We start from the raw sequence: 13,417 nt of genomic DNA on the forward strand, positions 1-13,417 counted from the left end.
CAATAAAAAATAAAATAGGGCTGGGACACAGCTGAAAGACAGAAAGCCCCTGGGTTCCATCCCTGGTACCACAGAAAATAAAAAATAAAAAATTTTTAAAAACCCAAACCTTCCACCTTTCCTCCCATGGCGTGCATAACACATGTGCAAATGAGGCCCAACTCAGAACACTGGACAGAAGAGTTTCAAAAACCTTTGCACTTGAGAAACGAGGTATTTTTAGAAAAAGATGGAATCACTGCTAATCTGTACATACTCTTCACTTCAATTACCAGTGTTATACTATGTGTCTCTTTTTTTTCTCCTGGTTCTAGGGCTTGAATCCTGAGGCATTCTTCCTCCAAGCTATACTCTATCCCATTTTATTTATTTAGTTAGTGTGGCACTGGGGGTTGAACTCATGGATATTCTACCTCTGAGCTATGCCCCCAGTCCTATTTCATTTTTATATTTTGAAATAGGTTGCAGAGGGTCTCACTAACATGCTGAGGCTGGCTGTGAACCTGTGATCCTCCTTCCTCAGCCTCCCAATACTGGGATTTACAAGAATATGCTACCATGCCTAGCTCTATTTTATTTATTTTGAAAAGGAGTCTAAGTTGATGAGGCTTTCCTCAAACCTGCAGCCCTCCTGTTTCAGCCTCCGAAATACTGGGATTATAGATATGTGCCATTATGCCTGGCTTCCCAATATTTTTATGTTTCAGCCACACAATGGAAAAAAAAAAAAAAACCAGGTTAGTTTTCTGGGCTAGCCCTAGAAACCTGACCACCATTTAAAATATCAATGTTTAAGAATAAATATTGAGTTCCCAACAAAATTTTAAAAAACAAACATTTTAATTATTTTCTTCAGTGCTGGGGATAGAACCCAGGGCATTCTACGTTCAAGCTACACCCCTAGTCCTATTTTTTATTCTTTATTTTGAAACAGTCTCATTGAGTTGCAAAGGGCCTAAGTACTAGCTGAGGCTAGCCTCGAACAGTGATCCTCCTGGCTCAGCTTCCCAAATGCTGAGATTACAAGCATGTGCCAACACACCCGGCCCAACCATTTTAAATTTATAAAGTTCCTAGCCAGGTGTGTTGGCAAACACTTGTAATCCCAGTACTTGGGAGGCTGAGACAGAACGATCGCAGGTTCTCGGAAAGCCTCAGCTACTAAGTGAGGCCCTCTACAACTTAGATCCTGTTTCAAAAATAAAAAATAAATATCAAGGCTGGGGTGTAGCTCGGAGGTAGAATGTCCCTGGGTTCAAACACCAGTACTGCAAAAAAAAAAAAAAAAAAAAAAAGTATAAAGTTGCTAAGCATATAAATACCTTTCTACCCAGTAGCCTGTATCAACTGATACAGCAGGTGTCACTGGATGAGGCTTTCTGTGGGAACCTGGCAAGGCTAAACCTCTCAGGAAACATGACACCTGGCAAGTACATCTTTCTAGCAGCCAATGTTCACAAGTGTTCATGTACATGGAAAAAGACTTAAGACAAGCAAGTAATATCACCATTGAATTAATCTGCCTGGAAATAAATGTATACCCAAAGAGTTTCCCGTTTCTTACATTGTATGGAAAAGCGCACCTAAACAGTGCACCCAAGTAACAGCTACAAACTGAGAAAGCAAAGCACCTCCGCCCACCCGGCTCCTGGGCCAGCACCTCTCTGCACTTACCCCAACAGACCAAGTGCCACTGTGGGAAGCACCTCCTCTGAGGGCCACTTAAGAAAGCCTGATGTCCCACCACAAAACTAAAATGCCCAGTAAATGTCAGCTTGTTCTAAGAGCCCAACAGAGAAGAAAGATGAAGACTAGGAAGATCTAAAGCCAGGCATGATGGCACACCTGTGACCCAGCACTCGGGAGGCAGGGACAGGAGGGCCCCAGGCCCCAGGCCAGCCTCAGCCACTAAGCAAGATCTTGTTTCAAAAGAAAAAATAAGCTGGGCGTGGTGGCACACACTTGTAATCCTAGTACTTGGGAGGCTAAGACAGGAGGAGGATCACAGTTCTCGGCCAGCCTCAGCTGGCCTTGGTGAGGCCCTCCACAGCTCAGACCCTGTTTCAAAATAAAGAATAAAGCCAGGTGTGGTGGCACATGCTTGTAATCCCAGTACTTGGGAAGCTGAGACAGAAGGATGGATCACAGGTTCACAGCCAGCCTCAGCTACTTGGTGAGGCACTCTGCAACTTAGTGAGACCCTGTTTCAAAATAAAAGATTAAAAAAAAATAGGGCTGGGGGTGTGACCCAGAGGTAGAATTTCCCTGGGTTTAATCACCAGTACCACAAAAAAAAAAAAAAAAAAAAAGAGAGAGAGAGAGATAGAAAGAGTGAGAAAAGAAAAAGGGCTGGGGTGTAGCTTGGAAATAGAACATCCCTGAGTTCAATCCCCACTACCAAAAAAAAGAAAGAAAAAAAATAAGTGAAACTACTAGCAGCTCTATGACCCAGCAGTGGTTTTGACTGTTGTAGCACCAAGACCGCTTAGTGTAGGCTGAACAAAGCACCCCACCTCCCTCGATTCGCTTTCTCTCTACAAAGAGGGGAGCTGGACAAACCCAGTTCCTTTACACTGAGAACTCAAGGCACTCTTGCCCTGACTCAATTAGCTTAGTAGCAAAGTCATAAAAGTATGAGGTTAAAAACACAAGGCTTCTCAGTATCAGCACCCAATCACAAAGCCCTTTTTTCATTATTTCCTACAGGGCACGAGTCACGAACTGATGAGCTTTGTAAAGCCAGCTGAGCAGCGCCGCAGGGACATGTCACGCACCGCGGCGGGCAACCAGAACAGGCCTCGAGCACCAACTCCCTGCGGTGCGGCTCCATTCTGTGAAGCCCAGCTCAAGCTCCTGCTAGTAGTGAAACTCTTTAAAAAGCCACGTGTGATTACAAACAAGTTTAGCAGGTCACCAGGAAGTGTCCGAGGGTTCCAATCATCTACCAGACGCCAGGCGCACGCTGAGCCGTACCTGCGAGTGAAGCTTTCTGTGGAGCTCTGAGAACAGCGCAGCGTCGGCCTCTCTCCTCTGCCGAATAACTGAAAAATAAAGAGTGAACGTGTTCCTCGCGTAGACCAAAACTCGCCTCTCTGACACCATCCACCTAAGGTAAGCCTTGGAAGAACGGGAGAGGGTCTGAGCTTAAGTGCTCGTCTAGAGAGCTGGGCCAGGAGGCTTCTGCAGCTCCACCTGCTTGGCCAGCCCACCTGCCTCGGACATCTGCTGAGATGGGAGCGTCAGGCTGGGGCCCAAGCACTGGTGAAAATCGGGAAAAAGAAACCATGGAATCACTTAGCACGGCTAGAAATACCAGCTAACTGTGAGGCAAAACCATCAGCAATTTAGCTAACAAAAGAGAAACCTAACTTGTAATAGGTTAAAATACCTCTGGAGTTCTAAATTCAAAGGGCAATACACCAAAGTATACTGTTCACGATTCTACACGTTTCTGTTAAGCTATACAGCAATGTCTCATCTTGTCTTTGTGTAAAGCGTACTGGTCAATTACTGACTCCCCCTGTCCTAAGTGTCTGTGGATGTTCCAGTTATACTCACCAACTATCTGACAGGAGCAGAAGCAAATGTCAAGCCCACATTCTCCTCCTCCACAGCAAAGCCACAAGCAGCGGGGCCACGAGAGGGAGCTGCACACGCCCCCAGCCGCAGATGTCCTAGGGAACCGCCAAGCTACAGCAGGCGCTGCTCACAAACCAACTCCCGGCTTCACGGCTTCCTGAAGCTGTGGTAATCCCTAACCAGTCGAGTGTTGCTGCGCGGAGACCCTTCTTCCCCAAGCGCCCCACTTGAGAAGCCCAAGCTACCACCTCAGAATTAAAATGCTCACAGGCTCTGAAGGAGGAGAAGCCCAGACGGTGCCGATAAACAGCAGTGACTGAACCATCACACGCCATCCACTGCCAAGCCGTGTCTACACTACCCAGCCCAGAGGTCCCTGATACTTACTCCAGCACATCGCAAGGCAACAGGAGGCTGGATTAAGCACTTTTGTCTACTAAACTCTAAAATCAAATTATATTGTTATAACAATATTTAAACAAACCTCTTCCACTATGTTCTAACAGTTTTAAATCCAAAACAAAACTAAGTTATCCTTATTTATCTTGTGTGTGTGTGCGGTACTGGGGATGGACCCAGGGGCATTCAAACTCCAAGCTACATCCCAGCCCTATTTTTTATTCTTTATTTTGAAACAGGGTCTCACTAAGTTGCAAAGGGCCTCACTAAGTAGCTGAGGTTATCCTCGAACCGCAATCCTCCCATCTCAGCCTCCCAAATGCTGGATTACAAGCGTGCGCCACCACGCCCAGCTTACACACTTATTCTTAAATCCTAAGAAGTTTCATAATCCAATGCATAATATTTAAGAAAAATACATACGTTCTTTCTTGATTTTTTCAGCTACTAGGAACTCATCTCTTTCGACAGTTGGAGCAAAGTTGCTGCCGATAACTCGTACCGCGAACTGGAACTGCTGGGCCACATCAGCTGAAAGGTGAAGGAAAGCACGTGAGTCACTGCGCAGCCTGTGTCCAAGCACCCGGACCAGCACGTAAAGCAGCCTGCCGCCTGCTCCACGGTCCTGACTGCGAGGCCAGAAAAGCCACTAGGGAACCAGTGCCAGGCATGAATGAACCAGTAAATAAGTGAGTGTATAAAACAGCCGAGACAGCGACAGACCAGAGAGAGCAATCCTAGAAGACAGAAAAGAAAGTGAACAGCTGGGCATGGTCACGCACGCTTGTCATCCCAGCACTTGGGAGGCTGCGACAGGAGGATCGCGCAGCTTCAAAGCCAGCCTGAGCAACCTGGTGAGACCCTGTTTCCAAATAACATATAAATTAGATCTGGAAAGGTAGAAAGCCCCTGGTTCCATCCCAGTATTACAAAAAGAGAGAGAGAGGGAGAGAATAAAGTGGACTGGCAACCACGCCAGAGCAGCGGGGAAGGCGGCAGCACAGACACCGGCCCTGGGAGGCAGGCCTGCAGGGGAGCTTTCAGGCCGACGCTTCCAGAAGGCCAGACACGCCACGCATGGCCAGCCTGTGCCTGCACTTCTAGAAGAGATCCTCGCCTAAGCACGGGTGCTTGCCTCCACTCCCTTCACGGTACTTTAAACTGAGAAGAAAGCAGCTTAAGGAAAAAGCATAAACTTACAGAAAGGGGGCCTCCAGCAACTCAGAGGCCAAGGCAGGAGGGTGGCAAGCTGGAGGCCAGCCTCCAAATAAAAAAAAATAAAAAATGCTAGGCTGTAGCTCAGTGGTAGAGTAGCCCTGGTTCAAGCAGGAAAAGGAGGAGGAAGAGGAGGAGAAGGCAGACGAAGATGACAACGATGACAAAAGGCAGAAAGGAAGCCCGAGAAGTCCACCAAGAATGAGAAGGCAACTAGCTCAGGAGGACAGGGGACCTGAAAGGTCCACATGGCCAGGGAGTGGGGGCAAATCAAAGAAGAAACGCGGTGCCCGCTGCCGAAGCCTGAGGCCAGGGTGAACTCCACCTTCTCCAGACCCAGCTACCAGCAGGCCAAAGGGGCACCTGCACGTCTCCATGGAACAGCCCTGAGTCCTCTCCCAAACACTGGACAGCCACAGAGCCGCCCCTCCACCCCAGGCAAAGCAAGAGGGCCTGGCACAGGCTTGCTCGCTCGAGGGCAGGGCATGGCAAAGAAAAGCAGGAGCTCAGGGACCAGGCCTCCGCCCAGACGCTGGGAGTCTGGCTCCTCTGTGGGACAGCATCTGGCCGAGAGGACCGCCAGGGACAGACAGGTAGAGCTTCCAGGCAGAGCAGGGTCTGCAGCAATCCCTCCAGAGGGAAGCCCCTGGCCCCACCGCCCTGGCAGAGACCTTCCAGGCCAACTCCACTCCTAATACTACGGGGACAAACAGCAGACACTTGAGGACAACATCTGGGATGAGAGGCAAGACCAGGACGAAAAGAGGACCTCTAAGGAGAGTGACAACGCAGGCTATGGGAAGTGGAAGGCATGTGGGTGTGTGCACGTGTGTGCGTGCGCATGCGCACATATGTGGTACAGGATACGTGTTAAATCTGTAGAAAGCTTGTGTTCCAAGGTGAAGGTCTGGGGTGGGTCAGGGTGAGGACGGAAGGAGGTGAATGGACATGATCAGGGCACCCTGTCCACGTGCACAGAAACGCCACAGGGAATTCGTTAACCTGCACAACTACGTGTGTTAATAAAAACCAAGAGAAGACCTCTCCTAAACCCTGAAACGAAAAGGCGGAAAGATGGAAATCAAGACAGCTAAGTAAAAAATCAGGCCCAGCTGGGGAATAAATGTCCAGGAAGTGATACGAGAGAACTCGGAAAGGACGTGTGTGTGCAGAGGCGAAAGAGGAGGGAGAAGCGGGCTGGCGGCCTGGTCAACAGCAGCTGCTCCGGTCCCAAGATCTTAGCTCTGCAGAAGGCACCTCAATCTGAGGGACTCTTCACCAGCCGGGGGCCTGGGAGAATGGCTGCGGGTCAGGACTGCTGTCTGTCGTCCGCCGTCGAGGAATGCAGTCGCCTCACCAGGTGAACCCTGAAGTGCAACCACTGGGCGGCCCTGGGTGGGGCAGGGCAGGCAGGCCCCGAGGTGCGGCCAGCCTTAGCTGCCAGAGAAATCAGCCCTGCCCTTCAGAGGAAGGGGGCACGGGCCTCAGAGCCTCAGAAGTCGAGAGCCAGCCATGTCTAGGAGGCCTCCCTCTCCATTTTACACAACCCGAAGGTCCTAGAAAGACAAGAAGAGATTATGGACAAAAAGAGAAAGAAAACTTCTGGAGGAACAAAACTACGAAGCTCCCTGAGAGATGAAAAGCCAAGCTGCCTTCACAGAGGAAATGAGGCAGAAGTGCTCAGAAGCTCTCAGGGGGCGGGGCGGCGGGCTCCCAACAAGCTCTCAGGGGGCGGGGCGGCGGGCAGAGGAGCGGGAGCAGCCTGGCGTGGGGCTCGGGGCTGGCTCGTTTCTGTCTTCTGCTATCTGAAAATCTTCAAGGTGTGCTCTCTACTACTACTGTATGATGTGTCCTTGAACAAAAGCAAACTAGAAGTCACCAACACACCACCTGAAAAGACTCCAAATGTTTGGGGGTCAATTAAATACAACATGTGGATCAAAAAAAGTCAAGGGAAATTAGAAATTAGTGAAAATAAAAGTACAATACACCAAAATATGTGGTACAGCTAAAAAAAAATGCTTAAGCACTCAATTTTATATCATAAAATGTCTTCACTAAAATGGAAAATAAAACTCAAGTCAACAGCTTCAGTTTATATAATAATACCTAGAAAAAGAACAAACTAAACACAAAGTATCCATTAGGAAATAATAAAGATAATCTGATAAAAAGTAAATTTAAAAAATTAAATCAATGACATTGAAAACAAAGATAGAAGAAAAATCAATTAGAAGCAAATGTTGGATTTTTTTAAAAATTGGAAAGAAAAAAGATGGACTGATAAATCTCTACTAGACCAAGAAAAAAAAGAAAAGATGCAAATTCAGAAATGACGGAGGGACTGGGCAGGGGTTGTAGCTCAGAGGCCAAATGCCTCTGGGTTCCAGCTCCAGACCCGCAAAAAAAATAAAAAGGAATGACGGAGGGAATGCTGGCACTAACTCCACCACACTTAAAAGACGCAGGGCTGCCGGGCGCACGCTTGTAATCCCCGCGCTTGGGAGGCGGAGACAGGAGGATCGCGCAGGTTCGAAGCCAGCCGCGCTGGCGTAAGAGACCCTGTCTCAAAAATATAAATAGGTCTGGGAGTGTAGCCCAGAGGTAGAAGGACTTCCAGGAACCCCAGAACCACCAAAAAAAAAAAAAAAAAAAAAGACGCAGGGCTGAGTAATGTGCGTCGATGCTTCGCCCCAAGCAGGTAGAGTGCCCTCTCCACTCCTGAGGCAGCGCCTGCTGCAGCTACCAGCAAACTCAGCCCTGCCCTTCCAGAGGAAAGAGGCAGCGGTGCCTCGTCTTCAGAGTCCAGTGTGGACAGCGGGGTAACCAAACGCACAGGAGAAGCCTGACATCGGCCTGATGGAGCAGCCAAGGTCACATCAACAGTGACAGACCATGCACAACCACCCTGAGCCCCAGTCTAATCACGAGAAAAGTGTCAGGCAAATCTGACCTGAGACTTCTGCAACATAACCTGTAATCATCAGAGCATCCTCAAGGTCTGCGGGACTTCACAACCTGAGGAATATGTGCACCGTGGCCCGCACTAGGGAAACACTGGGACAGCAAACAGGTCAAGCAGCAACCAGAGAGGCGTGAACAAAGTGTGGCACTTACTTAAGACCAAGGTGTGTTACTGACTCCTCAACCGTACCTACCATGGCAATGACAGAAGTGGATGTCAGAGGAAATGAGGTCACACACGCAGCTTTGCTGTGACTCTAAAACCTTTTATTTTTTGTTTTTGCAGTGCTGGGGGTGGAACCCAGGGGCATTCTACCTCCGAGCTACACCCCCAGCCCTATTTTTTATTCTTTATTTTGAAAAGGGTCTCACTGAGTTGCAAAGGGCTGAAGCTGGCCGTGAACCGCAATCCTCCTGTCTCACCCTCCCAAATGCTAGGATTACAAGCATGCATCACCACGCCCAGCTTCTAAAATCATTTTTTTTTTTTTTGGTGGTGGTGGTACTGGGGGTGGAACCCAGAGGCTTTCTACCTCTAGGCTATACTCCCAGACCGATTTTATATTTTATTTGGAAACAGGGTCTCACTAAGTTGCTGAGAGCCTCACTAAGTAGCTGAGGCTGACTTCGAACCTGCGCGATCCTCCTGTCTCAGCCTCCCAAGCACAGGGATTACAAGCGTGAGCCACTACGCCCGGCTTCTAAAATCATTTTAAAATAAAGTTTAAAATAATAAATACTGATGCTAGACCCCATCTTTCACAAATTCTGGCTGTACTGGTCTAGAGTGGGTCCATGCTATCAATATTTTTAAGTCTCTATTTTAGAACCTTTAGTTTTCAAAATAAACTGTTTAAAAAGGGGGAAGATGGTTCTTTGTTAAACTTAAAAATGAATTCCAACTTCTAACACATACAGTATAGGAAAATTAACTCAGGTGGACCACACATAGGAGTAAAACACAAATCAACAAAAACAATAATCTTTGTGACCTTGGGTTTGACAGAGTTCTTCCCATGACACCAAAATTATAAACAATTTTTAAAAAATGGGTAAGTTGAACTTCATCAAAATCAAACTTTTGAGCTGGGCGTGGTAGCACACGCTTGCAATCCCAGCATTTATGAAGTTGAGACAGGAGGATGGCAGTTTGCAGACAGCCTCAGCTACTTAGTGACGGCCCTTTCAACTCAGTGAGACCCTGTTTCAAAATAACGAATAAAAATAGGGCTGAGGGGTATAGCTTGGAAGTAAAATGCCTCTGGGTTCCATCCCCAGTACCACACACAAAAAAACAAACAAAAAGATTAAACTTTTGCTCTGCAAATAACATTTAAGAGAACAAAAATAGGGGGAAAAAAATGTTTTCAAAACTTATATTCAGGTTGGGTGTGGTGGCACACACTTGTAATCCCTGCGCTTGGAAGGCAGGAGACAGAAGGATCATGCAGGTTAGAAGCCAGCCTCAGCTACTTAGTGGGGCTCTCAGCAACTTAGTGACATTCTGTTCCCAAATAAAATATAAAATAGGTCTGGCAGTGTAGCCCAGAGGTAGAGCCCCTGGGTTCCATCCCCATTACCACACACACACAAAAAATATTCAACAAAGAACTTGTATCCAGATAAAGAACACTCAAAAACTCAGTAAGAAACAGGCATGGTGGTGCAGGAGTGGTAATCCCAGCACTTGGGAGGCCTAGACAGGAGGATCACAGGTTCACCACAGCCTTAGCAACTTAGTGAAGTCCTCTGCAACTTAGTGACACCCTATAAAATTAAATTAAGCCAGCGTGGTCGTGGTCCGTGGCACACGTTTGTAATCCCAGCACTTGGGAGGCTGAGACAGGAGGATTACACAGGTTCAAAGCCAGCCTCAGCTATTTAGTGAGACTCTCAGCAACTTAGGGAGACCCTTTTTTCCAAATAAAGTATAAAAATAGGTCTGGAAGTATAGCCCGGAGGTAGAAAAGCCCCTGGGTTCCACCCTCAGTACCACAAAAAAAAAAAAAAAAAAAAACTAAAATAGGGCTGGGGGTATAGCTCAGAGGTAGAATGCCCCTAGGTTCAATCTCCAGTACCAAAAATATTGTACTTTATTATTTAATATTTTAAAACTTGATAGTTCAATAATTTAATCTATATACTTTAAGTTGCCTCTAGGTTATGTATAATACCTAATACAATGATCATGCTTTCTAAGAGTTATTCTATATTGTTTAAGGAATAATGACAAGAAAAAAGTCTGTACCTAGTCAGCACTAGAGCACACCGACAGACTAACTCCATGGCACAAGATGCCCAGTAGGCTGAATCTGCTGACCCAAACCCACTGATACAGAACTACCTGTATACTTAATGTAGATATTAATTTACACTTAACATGTTTAATGCACATTTACTATACACTGATTTTTCCCAAGAGTGCAATTTCCATTTATTCAAAGGAAGATCACGCATTATTTGAAACTTCATCAAGAAGAGCCCACCACTTTGGCAAGACATGAAATCAGGGGCAGCAACACTGTGGCCCTGGACCACCAAGACGCACTCTCCTCTTGTCCCTTGCATCCACAAGTGCACACACCGTGGTCTCACAATCAGGGCAACCACCGTAGCTCAAATGCTTTGTGTTCTAGTCATACCAGAATACTTACGCTGAAATGTTAATCTAATGTAAACTCCCTCTATTTCTTTCTTTCTTTTTATTTTTTTTTATTTTTTATTTATTTTTTTATTTATTTATTTTTTTTTTTTTTTTGCAGGTCCAGGGGTGGAACCCAGGGGCATTCTACCTCTGAGCTACACCCCCTGCCCTATTTTTTTTATTCTTTATTTTGAAACAGGGTCTCATGAGTTGCAAAGGGCCTCATTAAGTAGCTGAGGCTGTCCACGAACCGTGATCCTCCAGTCTCAGCCTCCTGAATGCTAGGATTACAAGCGTGTGCCACCATGTCTGACTTAACTCCCCTCTATTTCTTTACCTCAGAGGATTACAAAGTGTTACAAAATGAAGTGCAATACTCCAGGCAAGGGCAGGGGTATGACATCACTGACTTGGCTCTATGTGTTTTAAGCAAGGTAGCAGGTGTTCTGTGTTGGAAAAGGTGATACAGTGACACCATAATCTGGGAAGGTTTCAAACCTAGTCTTAAGTCTTTAGATCAGTGGGGGCATGCCCTCAAAGGGGACATGGTTCCTTCTGGGTAATGAGGTACACAGTTTTGCTCCGACTAGCACTTCCACCATGATCTGCAGCCTTACCACAGGGGCCAAGCAAGAATACATGAGCACCTCCAAAACTGTAAGTCACAATAAAGCTTTTCCTTTATAAGTGGATTCCCTCAAGAACTCATTATAATAACAGAAAGCTGACCAACACAGGTGGGAAATAATGGCTATACTAATTTTATAAAGTCATTAAGCACCAATATACATCAAGTGTATATGCCTTATGAAAACTTGATTAACAGAATGAAATTTACATTAAAAGTAGCAGCCATTTTGCTTTGGTTTTTACACTACTAAAATATATTACAAAACTGAAAGCAATTGAATATACCACTAAAAAATGAGGTAACCAAATGTTCTATGGCATTAACAGATAAAATGCCCAACAAAACAACTTTTAAATGTCTAATATTTTTTTGGTTTGTTTGTTTTTTGGTGGTACTAGGGTTCCTGGATGCCCTTCTACCACCGGCCTACACTCCCAGACCTATTTTTATATTTTTATTTGGAAACAGGGTCTCTTAAGCCAGTGAGGCTGGCTTCGAACCTGCGCATTCCTCCTGTCTCTGTCTCCCAAGCGCGGGGATTACAAGCGTGCGCCACCACGCCCGGCCTAAATGTCTAATACTCTAAAAGCAATAATATTCTTTGCTCACTGACAGAGCAAATAAAATTTGGAACAAGTAAAGCTACTAAATATTTATAAAACTTTTCGGCCAACAGTAGTAAAATTTGAAGTCATGAATATCATGACTGTTCGGACCTCTAACTGTCCAAGTACGCAGCAGAGGACAAGGTCTCCAGTGGCCTTGTTAAAGTACTTTGTTCAGAGAATCCCTTCTGGATCTCGCTGACAACCGACAGGCTCTTAATTTAGATACAAGTCTGAATGAGTACATAGGATACAGCATTTTGCATTTCAGCCCCCTTGATGACACTTTTATATCAATCAAAAAGCGCCTCAACGTAACAAGTTTTTTTTTTTTAAAGGTTAGAAGCAGGATTCTAGCTCACGATGAATGACTTCAAAATCGTTATGACGGTGACAACGTATGAATGTGTGGTTTACAACTGGTGGGGAAAATGGAATCACTGGTATAAGAAGTAAACTGATACTAGGGTAGGTAAGTCATAACTAGCTATCTTAGTTATCTGACTTCTCCTCTGTTAGAAACACAAAACCAGAAAGGTAACTCAGTGTCCTAGTGACAAGGACCCAAGAGATCAGGCCCAGATGACAAGCCCCGGGAGACAGGGCACGGTTCCCTCTACCCAGAGCCCTCCCAGATACTGGAACGGCACTCCTCCCTCCTTTCAGTTCGCCGCTTAAACACCCCCTGGCCCTGCAAGAGGCCACGGCTGGCCGGGCCTCGGCGGCCACCGCTGACCTGGGCCCCGGCCCTGCGCGCGCAGGGACCTCCCGCCCTCCCCGGGAGAGATCCACGCTGGACACCTGTGGTGGCCCGGGCCCGCCGCCCCGCGCGGGACTTTGACCCGGCGCCCCGCCCTCGGCCCAGCCCCGGCCCCGCCGCAGACGTCTCGGCGCTGCGGGAGCGGCCTGCGGACGCGCGCACCTTCGCTCCGGCCCAGGATCCGACAGCACAGGTTCTGCAGCAGAACGTTGGGCGACTTCTGGTCGGGGGTCGCCATCGCCACCCGGGACCGCGCACGGCGGTCTCCCCTGCGCCCGGGCTCCCGCGCCAAGACTACGGCGCCGCCATGTTCGCGGAAGCGGCCTGCGCGCGCTTCCCACAATGCTTCGCTCCCCCGCCGCGGCGCGCGTGCGCGGCCTCTGAGTCCGGCCCTCCGCCGGTCCCGTGCAGCCTGGGCCGCGCCAGAGGAGTTCCGGGAGGCGCCAAGGAGTTCCGGGCAGGCCGTGCAGGTGGTCCCGCGGCCCAGCGCGCACCTTCGCTGCCCGTAGTCCGATGGCTGCTTTTAAACCGCCCTTTTTGATGGAGACTTCACACTTTCGATGGAGAGTGTTTAAGGCGTCCACCTAAACACGCCTGCGTGATACTGGCGTGATCACACA

At 47.5% G+C, this 13,417-nt stretch overlaps 1 protein-coding gene across 1 annotated transcript in view; it reads right to left on the reverse strand.

Annotated features, from left to right (window-relative positions):
- Positions 1-13,035, reverse strand: part of TUBGCP3 (tubulin gamma complex component 3) — a gene marked incomplete at both ends in the record, with an annotated part of 66,530 nt that extends 53,495 nt beyond the window's left edge. Inside the window, 3 exons of the mRNA XM_080690124.1 lie at positions 2,974-3,041; positions 4,402-4,509; positions 12,960-13,035. Coding sequence (XP_080546250.1) covers positions 2,974-3,041; positions 4,402-4,509; positions 12,960-13,035 — 252 coding nt within the window. The remainder of the gene's footprint in view (positions 1-2,973; positions 3,042-4,401; positions 4,510-12,959) is intronic.
- Between the last annotated feature and the right edge of the window lie 382 nt (positions 13,036-13,417).

Source organism: Muscardinus avellanarius (genome assembly GCF_963383645.1).
Source record: "Muscardinus avellanarius genome assembly, chromosome: 2".
In the NCBI taxonomy this organism is placed as follows: Eukaryota; Metazoa; Chordata; class Mammalia; order Rodentia; family Gliridae; genus Muscardinus; species Muscardinus avellanarius.